General features: G+C 42.0%; 1 protein-coding gene across 1 annotated transcript in view; it reads left to right on the forward strand.

The window, feature by feature from the left end:
• TRABD2B (TraB domain containing 2B) overlaps window positions 1–21,774 on the forward strand; it is a 312,957-nt gene that overhangs the window by 228,285 nt on the left and 62,898 nt on the right. The window contains exon 4 of the mRNA XM_032218473.1: window positions 20,986–21,160. Coding sequence (XP_032074364.1) covers window positions 20,986–21,160 — 175 coding nt within the window. The remainder of the gene's footprint in view (window positions 1–20,985; window positions 21,161–21,774) is intronic.

Below are 21,774 nucleotides of genomic sequence, written 5' to 3' on the forward strand. Positions count from 1 at the left end.
CCCTGGACAACCCCCCACCTCCAGCCAGGCAGAGCGCCGCTCACCAACCTAGCGGTGTCCCGAAGGTACCAAACCATGGGGGAGGCAAAAGTGATCATGTTGCTTGGTGCCTTTGGGATACCGCTAGGTTGGTGAGCAGTACTATGCCCAGCTGAAGAGGGGGGTTGGCAGGTGGCTGCTCTCTTGTGAGCGGGCTCCCAAAGAGCCGGGCACAGCCTCATGGGTGAATGGCTGTGTTGCACTGTCGCAGCAGCACAACACAACAGCCATGAAGAGACCACACTCATGAGCAGCAAGCTGGCAACCCCCCTTTCCAGCCGGGCAGAGAGCCATTCACTGACCTAGGGGTATCGCCAAGCCGCGTGAGCGCTTGTTCGCTGCCGCCCGGCTCCCGGGGCTTGACGCCTTCGAAATGCCAGTGAATGGTGCTCTGCACGGCTGGAGAGGGGGATTGCGCAAGCGGCTGTTCGACTCCTGCAGAGCCAGGGCAACCTATGCTGCCACCGCCACCACCATCCCAGCATGGCTTTTTCGGCAGCTCCCAAACCGAGTCTTCCAGTAGTGGCCACTCTGGGCATACACTCTATGGTTGTCTGCTCTGCCGGAAGCTGGCCCACAACCATAGAGCATATGCCCAGAGCGGCCACTGCTGGAAGACTCGGTTTGGAAGCTGCCAAAAAAGCCATGCTGGGATGGCGACGGCGGCAGCAGAGGTGCCCTGGCTCTGCAGGAGACTGGGCCAGGGCATTGTGAGGCTGGGAGGCGCGTGAGCGAGAGCAGAACAACCGCTCATGCAACCTCCCTCTCCAGCGCCATTCACTGGCATTTCAAAGGCGCCAAGCTGCAGTAGCCAGGCAGCGGCAAACAGTGACGTTGAGTTGGCTACTGAAATAATAAGATTGCTGTGCCTCTAAACCTAGGCCTATATCTGTTATGCTAACTCTCTGAGGACAGATTGGGACACTTTACTAATTTTTTTGTGAATTCTGGAAACCCAATGCATCAACACAGCTCTCACAGTTCAGACCTCTCATAGTTACTACTATTGAGCAAGGCACCACATATACTGTACCTGTACATTTTTTAGGCAAGAAAAACAAAATGCACAGGTACAGTATATGGTACTTTGCTCAATAGTAGTAACTGTGAGAGGGAACTTGGAGTCCGAGTGGACAACCATTTAAATATGAGCCAGCAGTGTGCAACCGCTGCCAAAAAAGCCAACACAGTTCTAGGCTGCATAAACAGAGGGATATAATCAAGATGAAGTGAAATGTTAATACTACTTTATAATGCCTTGGTAAGGCCACACTTGGAATACTGCATTCAGTTTTGGTTGCCACGATGTAAAAAAGATGTTGAGACTCTTGAAAGAGTGCAGAGAAGAGCAACAAAGATGATTAGGGGACTGGAGGCTAAAACATATGAAGAACGGTTACAGGAACTGGATATGTCTAGTTTAATGAAAAGAAGGACTAGGGGAGACATGATTTCAGTTGACTCAGCATTCCATCTTTCTGAGGTTGGTAAAATGAGGACCCAGATTGTGGGGGCAATATGCTGACTCTGTAAACTGCTTAGAGAGAGCTGTAAAGTACTGTGAAGTAGTATATAAATCTAAGTGCTATTGCTATTGCTATTTTGCTTGCGATTGTATAAAGCAAATATATACAGAAAGTTAAATATGTACAGTTTGCCAGTATTAATAAATATAGCTTTATAAATATATATTAGAAAATCTTACTCTAAATTGGGCAATATAATTCTATTGTCTAATACAGATCTTGATTTAGAGATAGGAAAGAGAGCTATGTTTCCAGAAGCTTCCTGGATCTTCAAAGATATTAAGGTTGTATAACCTGTACTCTAACTCTTATGTTCAGTGGCCTATATTAACAATAATAGAAGCATAGAATTATCTTGCTCTAGGATTTTATTCACTGGTGAAATTTCGCACCTTACTGTAGAAAATTGTCATTTTACTTTTTGCAAACCAACTATATTGAGGTTTTTCAAATTCTTGTTTGGAAGATGCTTACAGAAAAACAATGAAGTGGTAAGGAAGCATTTTTGGTAAGTAGACTCGAAACTGGGTATTCTTGTTTAGTTTATTTATGTTATTTATTTACTACAAGTGCTTTCTTGCCACTTCAATCATCTTCCACGTTTCCATTTTCTTTTGTAAACATCTTTCAGCAACAGAGTGCAAATAAAGTATAACAATACAGTATAACAAAAGTCGAAAGTTGAAAGAGAATGTTCTTGAAATAAATTATTTGTATTATATTTTTCTTTTCTTGTGAAGTATAATCCTTAGTTATAGGATATCCACTTAATTCTTCATCTTCTCTATGATCAAGATTATATGAGCTAAGCTACTAAACTGAATAAATATTTTTAGTGATAGAATTACAGGGACTTTTTGTGAACGATAGCAAGAATTGAAAAGAGATGGAGATTTGAACTTTTTCATAGATTTAAAATACTCACAAGTCTTTGAAAATCACAGCTTTCTCTTCTCAAAGTTAAAACCTGTTCTGAAAGTTCTACTCTAGAAAGACAATAGAAGGCCATAGGTACAAGAACTTTCTACTTCAGATAGTACACCAATTGTAGAAATAAGAGATTGATTTAATAATGACAGATGTCCTTATCACTTCTAGGGTTGACTACTACAATACACATTATCTGCCCTGCTTTTGAAGATCATATTGCATTAGAATGTGACAGCCTGTTTATTGGCAACTGAGAACCAACATAATTGTATAATGCTGGTTTTGGGGGCACTTCATTGACTTCCAGTAGAATGCTGAATACAATTCAAAATCCTAATTTTAATCTGTAAATGCTGATTTGAACCTACAAGGCCTTTATATCTTTGCATCCACCTATCTTCAGGATTATCGCCTTTAGGCATAACCGATATTCATTCATTCTGAATTGGGATGTTCATTCCCTGCCATATGCATGAAGGTGGTAGGGGAACAGGAAAATGTGGAGTGTGGCTCTGATATTGTGATGGCCTTCAGGAAGGAAGAGATCTTTCATAGAGCTTTTAATACATAAGATGATTGTTGATTTACAGATGCTGTGATGGATAGGTTTTTAAAAAAATATTTTACTATTTTAAAATATTTATTGTTTTATGGGTTTTTAATGATTCACTATAAACTGCTTGGAGTCCTTGTGGAATCAGTGATATATGGATATAAAAAAGAAATTTAAAAAGATAAAGAAAAATGCCTACAATGTGAATTCTAAACTAGAATGGTTTTGAAAATTTCACCCTCTCCACAAAAGCAATATAAAACTCCCAGAAAATCTTGACTCTGCCCAGACTGATTTATAGCAATAGCAATAGCAGTAGACTTATATACCGCTTCATAGGCCTTTCAGGCCTCTCTAAGCGGTTTACAGAGAGTCAGCATATTGCCCCCAACAATCTGGGTCCTCATTTTACCCACCTCGGAAGGATGGAAGGCTGAGTCAACCCTGAGCCGGTGAGATTTGAACCGCTGACCTGCTGATCTAGCAGTAGCCTGCAGTGCTGCATTTAACCACTGCGCCACCTTGGCTCTTATGATTTATGATCCTGTGTGTTTTCTCCTGTGTGATTCAGCGTGACTCTGCAGGCTCTAGTATGAACTAGGCCATGGAGGACACACACCTACACAAGGAACTATATTACAACAATCCTGGTCACACACACCCCGAAAAAATTCAACAAGGACCCCATATCAAATGATTACTTGTAGTATAACCCCAAAAATTAAGCTATAGTTAAATCACAAGTTATTGTATTGTGTGGATATAGATGAGGTATGTGAATAGTAATAGCAATAGCATTTAGACTTATGTAGTGCTTTACAGCACTTTCTGAGCAGTTTACAATGTAGACACATTATTTGCATGATGCCTCAAGCATTCCTGACTCTAAGTCCTCATTTTATCAACTTTAGAAGAATGGAAGGCAGAGTCAACTTTGAGCCCTGTCAGGATCAAACTCCAAGCTATGTTGCAATACTGCAACTTAACCACTGTCCCACCAGGGCTCCTGGCTCCTGAATATAAGTGAGACAATCATTTTTGGATGTTTTAAATGTATTCCAATTCACCTTCAGTTATGTCCACATGTTGATGGCTCAATAGAAACTCTAAGCCATATCCTATTAACATATATTTATATCTATGTCATCTATATCTATCTGTCTACCTCTGGTTGTCTGTCTGTCTGTCTATCATCTATTTTCCTATCCTACCCTACCCTACCCTACCCTATCCTACCCTACCCTACCCTATTTTTTCAATAGAATATTATCTATTTTATTTATTCCATTTAGATTAATAATATCTAATAGTAGAAGATAGATGAGAAAGAGGGAACAAGAGGGATCTTCTATTATTAGATATTTTATTTCTACCTGGTCTAAGGGCTATAATAAATAAATGTGTAGGTGGGTAGGTAGGAATGCAACCATTAAATGAAAAAAGAGTTAAACGTAAATTGATTGTCTTATCTGTAAATTCAGGAACAGATTCATTTTAAGGAGAATTTCTAATCTAAACTCTATTAATGGTTTCACTTATCAACTACTCTATTTTACTAATACTGGTAAAAATAGTGGCCACAAGCCAAGTATGAGCTCAGGAATGATCCAACGACACCTAAAGCATTATTGCTATGATGTTCTGTGTTTTTTTTTAAAGGCATGAATCACCACAAAAGATAAACAGTTTATAAACTATTTGTTTATAAACAAATTGGATTGATTGAAATGTTTTTTATAATTTTTTTTATTAGTTTTATTACAAACAAAAAAACACACACACACACAAAAACATCATCTGTCATTACATCTTCTAGAAAGCGTATCCATTGGTCACAAGTACATTTCGTGTGTTCTGTCCACAATCACATATATTCCATTCAGTCTAAATTGTACATGTTAAAAATTTATATATTTTACTATCACCATATCACAATTTTCATTTAGTTAAGATTTCAAAAACACAGCCACCTGCTGGCATTTTTTTCCCTTCCCCCAGTTCCAGTCAATATGCCATATCTCTATATTTTTATAACATATTCTAAAAAAAATAAAAAATAAAGTCAATTAGTAGGACATCTTATATTTCCTCTCTCTAACATATCTTTGTTATAATTATAGTTAACTAAGGGTTATTTACATTTTTCTCTCCTCTTCTCTCCACAAATGCAAAAAGCAACAATCTCTAAACAACAATCTATTAATATGTGTTAACGAAATGACCATTTAAAATCTAAGACACTCTAAAGACAAAAGAAAAGAATATTGACATTTCTAATTAATAATCACCAAAGTATATGTTAACCTTCCCTTTTATTTTTATAGTTGAAAGACAGGGAGAGAAAAAAAACAATTGTTTGCCATTTCTACTCCAAATTAAAATTTCCAATTGAAAATCTCCAAGATGTGCAATAACATTCCCTTTTATTATTGTAATTAGAGAAAGACAGAGAAGGAAAGAAAAAAAACAGTTATTTGCTATTTTCGTCACATCACCTCTTATTCTAATCCAAGTTATTTATAGCTTCATAAGAAGGTCTAAAGCACAAATTTATAGGTTTTATCATTCCACCAGATCTCAGCTGCAATTTGTGGCCTGGTTATTTATTCTAATTAAGGTTATCCTTTCATTGTTAATATCATGATATATTACATGTTAGCGACTAAACATTCAATAATAATCTATAAGAGTCTACAAGATACTAAAATCCCTACTTATTAACCATCAAAAATTAACTAATTTTTGTCATCAATTGGCATTATCAACCAGTGTCCTTCCAGTAGCAAAATAAATCTTTCTCTCTCGCCAGCAGCTATGTCATCTCTTATTAGAATCTTTTCAGAATTTATCATTTCTCGCCGCATTCTGTAGCTTGAAGGATCTCTCATGTAATTTCGTCGCTCTTTAATTGTTATTAACATAGGCTTAACTTTGGTTATCAAACTTGTTTCTGGATATATTTGTCTTCTTAGTTCCATTTTTTTCACTCTTTTTCCCTCCTGCATCTTGAAGTTGAAAGAAAGGCTCCAAGTTGTCAAAAACACTTTTCCAGCTTCCCTTCTTTTCACTTCCGCTTGTATTTAGTCCATTGATAGATTCATCTGGCATCTTGTCTTTATTTTCTATATTTCCATTCTCTTCTTTAATCTCTGAGGCTCCAACCCCCTCCTCTTTAACTGTAGGACCCCATAAACTGTCCCATTTCTTGTCAAATCTCTTAAGTCCTTCTGCAATATTTTGAAGTCCAGCCAGGATGTTTTGGATTATTAAATTTTCTGCCTCTGAATATTGATCCATTTTTCAAATTGCAAAGAAATATAAAGGAAAAGAAATAGGAAGAGGAATCTGTCATTCTAGCCTGTCAAAATTTTAGGAAATGTGTTTGTATTTATTTTGAATCTTAAACACCAGTTCTTTCAAGGTTTTTTAAAATAGGAGGGTTTTTATTCTTGCTTGTCTTTTTCCTTCTCTTGCCAAAATATTTACCAGAAGCACTAACAAAAACAAATTTCGTGCTTTTCAAGTTTTTCCAAACCCTTCCATTGCAAGGTCAGTGAAACCAAGTGAAGCAGAACAAAAGATACATTTAGCAATTTAGCAATTTAATAAATTTATATGCCACCCAAATCCCGTAGGACTCTGGGTGGCTTACAGAAACAAAAATAAAAATAAAAGTTAAAGTAAAGAAAAGATGCAATTTAAAAAACAACACACCAAACCTTCCGTTTAAGTGGGGCTGGAACTTGATCAACAGCCCCAGGCCTGCTGGAACAGCCAGGTTTTCGTGGCTTTTCGGAAGGCTGAGAGAGTGGGAAGGGTCCGGATCTCTACGGGTATATCATTCCACAGGGCTGGAGCAGCTATAGAGAAGGCCCTCCCCCGAGGGGCCACCAGCCGGCATTGTCCGGTCGACGGCACCCGGAGAAGGCCCAACCTATGAGATCTTATTGGTCATTGGGAGGTATGTGGCAGGAGGCGGTTTCTCAGATGTCCAGGTCCTAAGCCATGTAGGGCTTTAAAAGTAATGACTAGCACCTTGAAGCGCATTCGGAGACCAATAGGAAGCCAGTGCAGCTCGCGGAGGATGGGTGTAACATGGGTGTATCTAGGTACACCTGATATCGCTCGCACGGCTGCATTCTGGACCAACTGTAGTCTCCGAACACTTTTCAGGGGCAGCCCCCATTGCAACCAAAACAGAAACAAAGTTCAGACTTTGGCTTCCAGGTGGCAGATTCAATAATTAGTCAATTGTTTGTTTGTTTTTTGCTTTCCCTTAAATATCTTTCATATAGTTTTAACCAATAGAAGGAAAAAAATTGTTGAAGTAAGAAAATAAGTTTAATTTAGCCAACAAAAAGAAAAGGTAGTAAAAAGGAAAAAATAGAAAAAAAAGATCAGTCTATAGACTACAAGCAGGGAGACAGGAAATGTTGCAATTATTTCAATCCACAAAACATTGTTACTAACTAGAGCAGGAAATCTTCTAATAGCAGTCCAATAAGTGTCAAGATCGCTGCTTTATTCTTACTTTGGGGACTGGATGTTATTTTTTTTTTAAAAAAAGTTTCTTAGCACAGATCTTCTGAAAGTAAAAAGAAAAAAGAAAAAACCCTCACCAGATGGAATGCTTTCACTTCGTCTCTTCCTTCAGGAGCGGTCTCCGACTATGCCAGCCTGGGGGCTGCTTGTTTATCCTCAGTTGGATGTGCTACCCTTGGGTCAAACAGGGACTTTGCGATGTCCCTGTGACCAGCAAGGCTTTGGCTTCCCTGTCACCGTCTCTTTGGGACGGTTTAGGTCCTACCGGACCGTCCAAAGACAAAAGTTTCATCGACAGACCCAGACTGCGATGTGTCCTCGTGACATGGCTCCTCCCTCTCGGATTGATTGAAATTTTGAGGTTTTGAAGAATGTTCATTTTTCAGCGCTGGATAAATTTTATTTTATTAATGTTGAGAAATAGTTCAACTCTGTTATGGTAAACAGTATATTATGTTGTAATTAACATAGAAAGTGGATATCTATGCAAAATCAAATCATGTGAAATCAGACCCTAGTGCAAATAGCCATCGTTATAACTAAGTACCATTATCTGGTCTTGACTTGATCATGACTCCTTCCCACTACAGTTGTGAGGTTTTATGCAAACTGGAAAATTTGCAAAATATGTTGTTTTTAACTGAGGAGGAGCTTAGTTACTGGCTAAGAATGAAACCCAAATTAGCAAGGTACTTAATGGCAAGGAAAAACACATTCAGATAGCTTTCTGGAAGCACTGGAAGCCCTGTAAAGGTATCATTCAGTCCTCATTACATTAAAAGACAGAACAGACTGTTTGAATCCCATGTTTTTCAAGTATAAAATTAGAGTCCTTTAGCTACAGAATAGCTGGTCTCTAGAAATACCCTGAGAAAATACTGTTATTCTGTTCTTTGCTGAAAGCACAATAACATACTATATCAAGTACCCCAGAATGTGGAACATTTGCCAGTACCAGCAAAAAAAAAATAGTTTGTGAACTCAGTTAAAACCCAATTATATATATTGTATGACTCCTCAAAAGAGGCAATTATGTTTGAGAATGGATGTGTGCACTCTTCAGATACTGTGGCACAAACTACAGAACTTTCATACTTTTTAAAAACTTGGCAATTCAGGAAAGTGCTGTATTGTGCATAATGTGCACTCAGGGAGAAAAAGATAATGTGATTTCCAATTCAGCGGAAAATAATTTCCCTGAATCCTACATTTGCTGTACGTTTTCTGAAACTTTTGCAAAAGTAAATGTCAATCCATTAGGCAATGATCTATTCACCAACATATTCTCTCTCTCACACTATCTGTATAACTCTAGTGTATTGAACAAGCCACTATGTACTGAATTTATGTATCATGCGTTATTTACAGAACAAGATGCAGCACACTAAGCCCAAGACAAATATATAATGCAGTGTCAATCCAATTTTTTTTTTACAAATCAAAATATCCTTCCTTCCTTCCTTCCTTCCTTCCTTCCTTCCTTCCTTCCTTCCTTCCTTCCTTCCTTCCTTCCTTCCTTCCTTCCTTCCTTCCACGGTGTATTGTGTTTTTTCCAAACAAACCTTAAAATTATTTATTATTTCCACTATTACTGCTATAGCTGCCCTCAGAGAAATGACGTCAGATATGCAGTGAGAACTACACTCTTAGGTCTCAATATCTGGCACAAACAGAAAAGTCACCACTTTTTGCAATATAATATAATGTATATTGCCTTTACCATTAGGACCCTGTCCCTGCTCCACTTAGCAATGCACTGCCCTATTTTATTACTGTTCCTGCCATAGTTGATAACTGAATTACTGAAATTGTTAAATAAGTGACATAGTTTTTTAAGTGAATCTGGCTTCCCCATTCACTTTGCTTGTCAGAAGGTCGCAAAAGATTTTCACATGACCCTGCTCCATGGCAACTGTGATAAATACATGCCAGTTGCCAAATGTCTAAATTTTGCTCATGTGACTATAGAGATGCTGCAATGGTTGTAAATATGAAAAGTGGTCATAGCTCACTTTTTTCAGTGCCATTGTTGTAAGTGAAGGACTATCTGAAGTTTGCTTTTCATTGGTTCCCAGAAAACTCACTTTGCATTTTTTTTCTTGATTTTTCTTTCTTAATTTTGGCTATCTGGGGGCCAGTCCGGAAACTCTTGAGTCACGTTTCCTATTAATTATCCACTTCTTGTCTTATTTAATGACAAATATTTCCCTAACCAAGCTCAAGCACAAATAAATGATTTGGTGCCAAAAGTTGTCACTTTATTAACACACAATCCTACAGTTGAGCTTGATTTAATTTGTTGCAGGATGAATTTTTGCCAGATGTGAAAAAGGTCCATTACTCACAGAGAGCAGGTGTATTTGATCTGCACATAAGATGGTATACAGCACATTTATAAAACACTATTGCATTAGCAATAGAAAATTAGTCATGCAAAAAAGGTTTCATAGCACAAATTACATTTTTTACAACCACAATGATAATTAAGTAGTCTCTCTTGTTGTGTTATTAAAACTTATTGCATTCCTCACTGGAGGCCAGGTACTGAAACTTTGTAGATCAATGTTTTTTAAACCAGTTTCACAACTTGGTGCCTTCCAACTGTGTGTCACTTCACTTCCCATAGTTCCAAGCATGAGTGGGCTGCTACGGGTTTGCCCAGGTTTGAGAGAACCCATACCTAGTATTATGGCTAGTTCAGAGAACTTCCAAATCCCATCCCTGCCTGTCCCTGGCCGCCCACCACACCCTGCCCTCCCACCTCACCCCGCCCCTCCCAGGAGTCTCCATGTGTCCCATTTTGGATGCAAGGTAAGTGCAGGGACTGCATGGAGGCTTAGGGAGGAGGAAAATGGGCCTCCCAGAAGCTCCAGAAGGCCAGAAATGGGCCTATTTCCAGCCTCCGGAGCCCTCCCCAGAGGCTTGAATAAAGCCCCCGGGCTCTGAGGAAGGTGAAAATGTCCCCCTCCCATGGTACAGGAGGTCGACTAGGTCAAGTCCACCATGGCCACACACACCCAGCAACTGGGCAAAGAACCCATTGCTAAAGATTTTGAAGCCCAGCCCTGGTTCCAAGCAAGTAATGGTTAGGAGAGCTGGTGAGTTAGTCACTGTTAGCTCCACTCCAGGACCAGATGGCGAGAGTTGTCAGGGCCCTGGTCTCAGGCTGTTGTTGCTAAATGCCAGGTCTGTGGTTCACAAAGCTCCCCTCGTCTGGTACCTAATATTAGACGAGGGGGCAGACCTGGCATGTATTACTGAAACCTGGCTGGGCCCGGAGGGAGGAGTCCCCCTCACTGAAATGTGCCCAGAAGGATTTCAGGTGCTCCATCAGCCGCGACGCCAGGAAGGGGTGGGGGAGTGGCCGTCATCATCCGAAGATCATTAGTTCCTCGTAGGATCCCTGCTCCGGATCTCACACTTGTCGGGTGTGAGTCCCTGTTGGTGAAGTTGGACCTTGGTGGTCAAGTGGGTTTGTTGTTAATGTACCTACCGCCCAGCAGTGTTGCAACAGCCCTCCCCTCATTCCTTGAGTCAGTAGCCGAGCTGGCAGTAGAGTTCCCCAGGCTTATGGTGCTGGGGGATTTCAACCTGCCTTCGCTCAGTGAACACTCTGACAGGGCGCAGGAGTTCATGGCTTCCATGACAGCCATGGACTTGACCCAAGTAATTCGGGGTCAGACTCACTCAGCGGGTCACACGCTTGACCTCGTATTTCTCTTGGAGCAGTGGAGACATGATCTAGATTTGAAGGGTATTAAGATCTTGCCCTTGTCATGGTCTGATCACTTCCTACTGAGGCTTGACTTTTGGAAAACAATCCCCCACTGTAGGGAGGGGGGACCGATTAGGTGGTTCTGCCCCAGATGCCTGATGGACCCTATGGGATTTCAGACGGCGCTTGGAGAAATACCTGTCGGTCTCATCCACAGTCCGGTAGAGTCCTTAGTCGCTGCTTGGAATACGGCGGCGGTGGGGGCTCTAAACCGGATTGTACCTTTACGGCCTCTCCGAGGTAGTGGATCCAGGAGGGCTCCTTGGTTCACTGAGAAACTCCTGGAGATGAAGCGCCCAGCAGGGAGGTGACACGTAGCTGGTTCCACATGATAGTTAACACCTCTCTCCGGGAGGGATCCTTCCCACACCTCCTAAAGGATGCGGTGGTGAGACCCCTCCTGAAGAAACCTTCTCTGGACCCAGCCATTTTGAGTAACTATCGTCCAGTCTCCAACCTCCCCTTTGTAGGGAAGGTTGTTGAGAAAGTGGTGGCCTTTCAACTCCGACGGACCTTGGATGAAACGGATTATCTGGATTCCTTTCAGTCAGGTTTCAGGCCTGGTTACAGCACGGAAACTGCTTTGGTTGCGCTGATCGATGATCTCTGGCGAGCCAGGGATATTGGTCACTCCTCTATCCTAGTGCTTCTTGACCTCTCCGCGGCCTTCGATACCATCGACCATGGTATCCTTCTGCGATGGTTGTGGTAGGTGGGAGTGGGAGGGACCGTCCATTGGTGGTTCTCCTCCTACCTCTCGGACAGGTCGCAGTCAGTGTTGGTTGGAGGGCAGAGATTGACCCCTAGGCCCCTCAATTATGGGGTGCCGCAGGGTTCGGTCCTGTCCCCCCCATTTAACATCTACATGAAGCCACTGGGTGAGATCATACGCCAGCACGGGATTAAATACCACCAATATGCGGACGATACCCAATTGTATCTGTCTGCCCCGTGCCAACTCAGTGAAGTGGTAGAAGTGATGTGCCAGTGCTTGGAGGCTGTCAGGGTCTGGATGGGAACGAACAAGCTTGCACTCAATCCCGACAAGACTGAGTGGCTATTGATGCTACCTCCCAAGGTCCAGCTATTCCATCTCTTAGCCTGGGGGGTGAAATTATACGCCCCTCAGAGAGGATTCGCAATTTGAGAGTCTTCCTGGATCCGCAGCTGACACTTGAACATCACTTGTCGACTGTGACCAGGGGGCCTTTGCCCAGGTTCGCCTGGTGCACCAATTGCGACCCTATTTGGACCGGGAGGCCCTTTGGATGGTCACTCACGCCCTCGTCACCTCAAGACTGTATTACTGTAACACGCTCTACATGGGGCTGCCCCTGAAGAGTGTTCGAAGACTTCAGTTAATCCAGAACGCAGCCACGCGAGCGATAGTGGGTGTACCTAGGTACACCCATGTTACACCTATCCTCCATGAGCTGCACTGGCTTCCCATTGGTCTCTGGACACGCTTCAAGGTGCTAGTTGTTACTTTTAAAGCCCTACATGGTATCGGACCTGGCTATCTGAGAGACCGCCTCCTGCCAATTACCTCCCAGAGACCCATAAGATCGCACAGATTAAGCCTCCTCTGGATTCCATCTGCCGATCAATGTTGGCTGGCGACCCCCCGGGGGAGGGCCTTCTCTGTAGCTGCTCCGGCCCTATGGAACGATCTCCCCATTGAGATCCGGACCCTTACTACCCTTCCGGCCTTCTGCAAAGTGACCAAGACCTGGCTGTTCCGGTAGGCCTGGGGCTGTTCATTTATCCAGCCCCATCCTAAGTTATGAATGTTGTGGAATTTTTAATGTTGTTTTTTATTTTTTGTATGTCCCCCCCTTCCTTTTTTACCTATAAGCCGCCCTGAGTCTCTCGAGAGTGGGCGGCATGCAAACCAATTAAATAAATAAATAAATAAGTTTGCTCTCAGACACAGCTGTCCGTTGGTCTACCCCCTTGTTAGTTCAGCAGAGCCCTTTGTTGAATGACTTCCAGGGCTTTTGCCAGTACTTCAAACGAATGTTTGAAGATCCGATCAAGGGGGAAACATCTGCTAGAAGTCTAAAGTCACTGCAGCTGGGGAGTAGTTCATCGCAGGACTATGTGACTGAATTCAGGCTACGTAGCCAGGATTCCACGTGGAATGAACCAGCTCTAATGGATACGTTCCAGGATGGATTGTCTGAGGCCTTGCAGGATGAACTGGCGAGGGTGGACAGGCCACCGACGTTCGACGCATTGGTCCACCTGTGCCTCCGGATAGACACCCGGCTGCAGAGGCGAAGGCCTCGCCATGTATTCCAGGAGACCACCAGCATGCCGGTTCAGCAAGGGACTGCAGTGGACTGGGAGGAGCCCATGGAGTTGGGTGCTGTCAGACCTCGAGTGTCATGGACAGAGATGGACAGACGACGTGCGGAGGGATTGTGCTTCTACTGTGGGGATCTTGGACACCTGGCAGGGAGATGCCCCAAGAAGAACAGAAGGGTTGCGCGGACTGCAGCCGTCCCTCAGCAATGCACTATCATGTCGGACAACCAGCACGTTGGTGCGGCCGTGATACCCCATTCGCACAAGATAGCATGCGTTCGGGGGGTGTGGAGTCCCAGGGCGGATGCCCTGCTGAGTAAAGTAGAGAACTCTGATCCTGCGAACTCGCTTCCACCTGTTCTACCCATTGCATCCTGCGCTGCCGTTTGTCATCCCGTGAGCAAGCAGTCTCTGATGCGGGATGCGCAGCAAGGTGATGACTGGGTGGAGCGACGAAAGTCGGAAGTGGGGCCAGCGTCCCCGTGGACTTTGGAAGGGGATCTTTTGAAGTGTCAGGGCCGGCTCTATGTTCCCGCAGGGCACATCCGTCGACAAGTGCTCTCGCAGGTTCATTGTGCATCTGCATCAAGACATTGGGGTTTTTTTCGGACGTTGTGCCTGGCCTCCCGTCAATTTTGGTGGCCCCATCAGGAAAATGACGTTTGGAGGTGCGTGAAGTCATGTGCCCAGTGTCATTGGGCCAGGTCTACAAGGAGAACTCCGCCGAGATTCCAGCCTTTGTCAACTCCGGTCCCCACAGCACTGGACTTTGTCTCTAGGTTCCCAGTGGGGTACCAGTGTCTTGGACCATGTTCTGGGGAGGCCGTCACCAACCCTTCTGGGCCATACCCCGATCATCAAAACCGGGGGAAGGGTTCTGTGGGAGGGAATTGCGTGGTGGCTCGGCAGGAGTCAGTAGAGCTGCCGTCAACCTCCAACAGAAGGGGTTGGTGGGTCGGCCTTGCAGAGGGTGGAGGACTCTGGACAGGGTGTTAAGGCTTGGCCGAAGCTGGTAGAGCTGCCATCAACCTCTGATGGTAGGGGGGCTGGTGGGTCAGCCTTGCAGAGGGTGGAGGACCTTGGACAGGGTGTTAAGGCTCGGCCGAAGCTGGTAGAGCTGCCATCAACCTCCGACGGTAGGGGGGCTGGTGGGTCGGCCTTGCGGAGGGTGGATGACCCTAGACAGGGTGTCGACGCTGTGAAGGGCGGAAGGAAACATGGTGGCCACTGGATACCTAAGGAGTTCCGATTCAAGGGGGCTATTCCGATTCAAGGTTTGGGACTCATGAAAAAGGCACCACGGGAAATGGTGCAGGTCATCTTGTGGACACATCATTCCAACTGCATCCCGACCATCGGAACCCGGAGAAAGGGCCCTGCAGTGGGGGACAGTGTTGTGACTCAGCAGCAGTCTTCTGTGAGTCTTTTGGGAATGCAAGATTAATGATGCAGCTGGGGCTTGTTAGTGGGGTTTTGGAGATAAAAGGACGTATGGTGCCATGCCCTAGTTGCAGGAGTCAATGTTCCTTGATCCTTGATCGTGGTTTCTTTGATGTACACTTGGAAAAGTGATTTGACTTCTGTAACCCTGATTCGTAGAGACATTGGAAAAAGTGCTTTGTTTTCTGTAACCCTGATTCAAGGATACACTTGGAAAGGTGCATTGCGTTGTAAGAGTTTTTGTTTTGTATTCTGTTATCTCGCCAGAGACTGTATTTATGTTATTTTTGGGCTCGCAGCCAGTTTGAGCCGAGAACTGATAAAGAGAGCCCTTTTAAGTTTGTCTGCCTGCCATTTGTTAATGAGCGGAGAAGGGGGGGGGACAGAACACTTTGCCATACTTCATTTTGTTATATTTGCTACCCAATCACAGGAAGAATCAGTGGAAGTTAAGGGATTCTATGAGTTTAAAATTTTGAGACAATGTCAAATGTTCTCAGTGCCTTGAATGTGTCTTCTCACTCCATTTATCTAGAGAAGGACCTCAATCATCAAATTAACACTGAGTGGGGATATAATTGGAGCCCACAGGGCTAGATCTTCCCAGGAGCCCCTAACTAAGGCTTTGCCCCATATACTACTAATAATTATCTGCCATTATTTCCAGATGATGTCTATAAAAAGAAATATCGTGCTTTCTGGCTGTTGAAAGAGCTCTTCTTATTGTCCTTGCTGCAAAAACAGCAATGGATAGAAAAACAATACTGAAAATAGATAAATGTTGCTCTGAATTTATAATTTGTAGCCCCCTTTCTTCTAAATCAGACATCTGGATAACATACAGCTCTCTGCACTCTGTTTTTGAATGATTTTGATTTTTGAACAAAATCCCCTTGGTTTCTTGCAAGAATTATATGTTTCATGTAAGTCAAAAAAATACCAAGGATTGTATAATTTGCATAATGGAATTTAATCTAGGTTGGGCCCTAAGTCTTGTAGAATGACCCTTGTTCTCCTTTCTCCTCCGCTCTGCACTTTAAGACTAACATGGCAGAAAATTTGATGAATTAAACTGGGCCAGTGCATTGACTAAGCCTAATGTTCACTGAAATAGCAATAGCATAGCATTTAGGCTTAGATACCACCCCATAGTGCTTTAAGCACTCCCTGGACAGTTTACAGTGTCAGCATATTGTCCCTAACAATCTGAGTCCCCATTTTACTGGCCTCAGAAGGATGGAGACGGAGTCAATTAGAATCCCATCAGGCTCAAACTCCTGAGATAATCTGAAGTCATATAAATATACTCTGGACAAAGTGACCTAGTTTATTGTTATATTCATTCCTATCCTATTAAAATGTATCCTGGAGAACTATAAAGAAGTTGCTACCAAATTCAGACTGCTATTGATCTTGCTTGCTGAGCAAGCTGTAATCTTTTACTGTATTTCCAACCCCACACCCATTCTGTTTTTTTCTTGGCTATGTTTAAGAGGAAATGTAAAAGAATTCCTGATGTTAGAGCTTTTCTCCCAGAAAATACCTGCAAGATTCATTTCTGTGTCACTCATCTTGCCAAGAACCCTGAGGCTCTTCTCAGGAGCTGATAACATCAGTTTCCTGGAATGGCTCTCCTCATTTCTGCTTTCTCTCAGATGTTAAGTGGCGCCAAAAGGAGAGCTGTCCCAACAATTCTTTGGGAATAACTCGTAATCCCTTCAAGGGCTGAAGTCACCAAGTTCTTACAATAGCAGAGTTGGAAGGGACCTTGGAGGTCTTCTAGTCCAACCCCCTGCCTAGGCAGGAAATTCTATACCATTTCAGACAAATGGCTATCCTCTTGAGGAAGAATTCATTTGCCCTGATTGAAGTGAATTTTATCTCGTGCAGACGCCTAGGCTGCTTTTAAAGATGAATACTTATAGATACTTATAGATTTTGCATGGTACTAGTTTTTTAAAAAAATGTATTTTTGAAATGAGAGAAGCAAATGTTTTTACTAACTTACCAAATCGCTTGCATCAATTGAATTCTCTGTGCTTTGCCTAAGCACTTTTCTCATGAAATGAAAAGAAAGTTTGTTTCATGATTATCTTTGAAATGTGTGTTTAAAAAGGAACTTCTCAAACTGAATATGTGTAGCTTTCTTAAATCCCTATGATTTAGGAAGCAATTTCTGATAAATCAACAAGGAGCTGTTGCTTTTTTTTTTTGAACCAAGCATGGTGTATGTCAAAGAGTAGAAAGGAACATAAATACAAAGAGAGATGTACTAATGATTAATGGACTCAGCAACAGGATTTGCTCTGTGGTTACATTACTTTGCAAAACAAGCATGCTTGGGTCATTTATCTCTCTCGTCCCAAGCCACAGAACAGTTGCAGTGAGGATTAAGGTCCTTAGAAATGTATTAACTCAGAATACCTTAGAGAGAAGTATTGTGTCTAAAATGACAGTGTTGTTGTTGTTATTCTGATGTTGTCTTCTTTTTTTGTAGATAGCTACAAAACTATTATGAAACGTATGTTTAAACGGTACTTACTTTTTGTCATGTATAAATATATTGCTCTTAGAATAACATAGTACTTATGTGTAATGATGCAGCCAGAATGAGGCAAGTAAAGGTGTCCTAAGAATTTAAGAACTGAAATTGAAACAAAGGATTCCTCTTGTTTTTTCTTTACGTATTGGTTTGGAAGGCCTATTGAGGGTTGTAGATCCAACAAGTACTTGGTTTCTATTATGGGAGTTGGATTTTCATTTAATGAAAATTAAATGAAAATTTAATGAGAAACAGCTTGATTCTGATTTGATTTGGCAGCTAAATGTAAATTTTAAATTTAAATTTAACCTCCATGACTCAAATTTAAAATAATCAAGTCTTTTTCTCTCTTTTTGATAGAACTGATTAACTTTCCAGATATCATCGCTTTTATCAGAAAATGGCTATTATGCTTCAGACAAATAAGTGCATGTACTTTGATTGTATCTACATGGTACTTCAGCACTCGTCATTAATTGATTTTGGGAGGAGCTACAAGTACTAAAAACAAGTATCAAGCAAACCACGTGACTAATGTGTGACCCTTTGTTTTGCCTGGAAGGGTAAATTCATGAGGCAGACAAAAACAACAAATTCTAGCTTGCATTTCGCATATCAAACAAATGATAACTACTGAGACACAATTTTTACATCAAAATATGTCAAGTACCAAGTCTGATGACTTTCAAAGCAGCTGAATGTACCACTGTATTTATCAAGGTTCTTTTTTTGTGTGTCTTGATGAAGTCAAGATTTCAAATTCTGGTAAGCAGACATCTACAATAAGGTAATTGTTGTAATTGTTCTAAAATGGCAACTAAAATGTTTGCCTTAAAACAAGGAGCAAGAAATACAATTCAATCTCTGCTTCGCTCCAAGTGCTATTGGTCTTAGAATAATAATTTTAATCTATGCCAACTCCACGAAAAAGGAAAGTGAAATAAATTGCTTGACACACAGACCTAATACCATTTATTTATGTTGTGTGCACTGTCTTGTGTGCAAAAATATCCCCCCCACACACCTCCAACCCACCAAAAACTGAATAGTGAAGGAAAGCTGCAAAATTGGCAAGCCACCTTGCATGCTGAAAGAAGGAAAATTCATGAGCCAATAGATATATCGAAGCAACAGGTCTTGCCAAAGAGAAATCCTCACAACCACAGCATTTGAAAAAAAGATGAGTAGCTTTACTGTGGTTTTAAACACATTGAAGTTCCAGAAATAAATCACCTCAGCTCTGAAGCACAGCAGATATCTTTGGATCACAAAGGTCCTAAACTGTTTTTGAATTTAGCCTTAAGCCTAGAGAAAGAAGCCACAAATGGTTATTTTCCTGAAAACTTTGGTGGTCCCAACAAGACAACATTCCTATATATTACAATTTCTCCAGCTTTAATCAGATAGCGCCATTGTTGCCTCCTTGCTCCAAATGTCCACATACCTCTGGAGGTGCTTCTGAAGTAATAGGCAGGGCTGCTGAATAAACCAGAGCAAAAATTTCTCAGGGACTAACAAATGCAAGCGTATTATAATAGCTAAATCCTAGTCAAAGTCTGACAGGGGAAGTATCCTAGAACTTTGTGAAGGGATGTACTTATCACAGGTTAAAAAACAACATTTACATTGTTTTGTGGACTAGATCCAGACCTTCATTCTCCACTTGTCTAAATGGAATCTATAAAACCTATAGGAAAGGTAATCCCTCGGGGGATCTTGGGAAGATTATTTTAATGAATTGGAGCTTCTATACATTTTCACTTAACTCCCCTTGATTGTGCGTCCTTTGCTTTTTCTTCTTTCTTGCCTTTGATGCTTTTTTTCCTGCCATAGGCTGCTTAACAGCAGGAAATGAATCTCCACAGTCTCCAACCCCACACTCTGATTTCTAATACCTCTTTTTACTATCCTTTCACTGTTTTGCCATAATTCACAATTCTTTTGCACCTATCCCATGTTTGCCTAATGCATCTCAAGGAAACTGAACTCCCTGTTATTAATAGTCCCAGGAGCCTAAAATAATGAAGAGCTACAGACCAAACATCTAAACTTGCCACCAAGCCATTTCCTTGGATTAAGCCTTAATTCTGAAATAGTTTTTTGTGTTTGTATTGTGTACTAATGGTGTTTTTTTTGCACTTAATTTAATTTCTATTTACTTTCTATCTTGTGTTTTTAATAGGGCTTCTAGTCTCATTAAACTATTAAATCTAGACTTTGTGGTACTTTTAGTTATATACAAAGGGGCAGCTTTAATGGTTAGGGTGTGCTTTATCCATGTCAATATAACCGTTGTAGGGCCTTGTTATATGTCTTGTAATTTAATTCCCAATTCCCTTCCCCATTTCTTTCAAATTACTAATATACGGTCATTATTTAAAGGTCTGATGCCGGCTGATCTTGGAAACTGAATGGGGTCAGCCCAAGTTAGTAGTTGGATGAGTGTTCTGGGAATGTCAAAACTTTTGACCTAATTAAGTAGTAAAGAAAACAATCTGAAATAAGGTAAAACTGTAAAGAAAAGTGCATGAGTGCAGTTGTCTGGAGTCAAGCTTGACTCAAGTGTATCTTTGATTTCAGTAGATATCTATTAAGAGGTAGTCTTAACTTTTAAGCCATATTCCTGACCATATGTAGTTATAATCCAGAAATATGAAGCAACACTTACACCAAATTAGAAAATGGAGGCAAAGAAAGCTGCACACTTTTTTTGATTAGTTGTTGGAAAGACTGGGAAATGACCAGAGCAGCAGTGGGTTTCTACCTATTCGGACCGGTTCAGCTGAACCGGTAGTGGTTTGGTGGCCTGGGTTGCTAGAACTGGCAGCAACCCAGGCCTGCCACGCCCCCGAACTGGTTCTCCCGGCAGTGCCGTACATGCCAGCATTTTGTTTTTTGCTATTGCGCATGCGCAGATAAATTTTTATTGCACTGCACTTGCGCACACTACGTGCATCAAGTGTGCCTTGTGGCCATGAGTGAACCGGTGCCGGAACCCACCCCTAGACCAGAGGTAATCCCAAAATAAACAACCATTACTTGAGCCATGATGGTTAGAATGCAGTATTGCAGGCTAACTCACTGCTCACTCCAGAAGTTCAATTCTGACCAGCTCAACCTTTCATCCTTCTGAGGTCGGTAACATGAAGAGCCAGATTGTTGTAGGAAATATGCTGATTCTGTAACCCTCTTAGAGAGGGCTATAAAGCACTGTGAAGCAGTATAGAAATCTATTGCTATTGCTGCTGATCTTCTAATGGTTTTCCCACAACCCACTAACTTCTCCCTTACATTTTTTCTTATTGAAAGTTATTCCTGTTTTTCATTCCAGCTCCCTAATTTCATCAACACAACACTTCCTCCACATGAGCAGGTTACAGCTCAAGAGATTGACAGGTATTTCCGACAGGAACTGATTTACAAGAGGAATGAAAGAATGGGGAAAAGAGTGATGGCTCTCTTAAGAGAGAATACTGACAAGAGCTTCTTCTTTGCATTTGGAGCAGGTAGGACCTCAATATGTTTTTTGTTGATTTCAACATGGGATAGAATAATTAATTTCATTTTTTGATGTAGTTTAACTTTGTTATTTCTTCCCCATATCTTTACTCTTCCCTACTATTTATGATATACCCAAAACATCTCAGTCCCAAATTTTTCAGGATTGGTAGTAATGCCAGTGGGATTTGGGGATTAAAAAGAAGATATGGTTCTTCTAGTCTTTTTTCTTTGGTGATATGGGGTTCTGAGCAGAGGTGGGTTTCGGACCCTGTTGCAACCGGTACACTGCAATAGGGCTGGGCATCCTCCTTGGGCACATGCGTTGTGCATGCATGCGCACACCACAGCCCTGCAATGCCCCAGCTGCTTGGTGGAGGTCGTGCAGGCACAGTACGCTATGCGTGCATGCGCAATTGGCCCATTTCCCTCAAAAAGTGGTAAGGAACGCGGGTGGGTGGGTTGGCCCAACAAGCCAGTGTTCCGGTATGGTAGCCACTGCTCCCAACTACCACTGGTACACCCATACCGGGAAATACCGCTCGGAACCCACCATTGGTTCTAAGATAGTCAGATCAACAGCTCAGCGCCTTTTTCATTGCTACTATAAAACATGGATTGA

The sequence above is a fragment of the Thamnophis elegans genome, chromosome 5, assembly GCF_009769535.1.
Source record: "Thamnophis elegans isolate rThaEle1 chromosome 5, rThaEle1.pri, whole genome shotgun sequence".
Classification (NCBI taxonomy): Eukaryota; Metazoa; Chordata; class Lepidosauria; order Squamata; family Colubridae; genus Thamnophis; species Thamnophis elegans.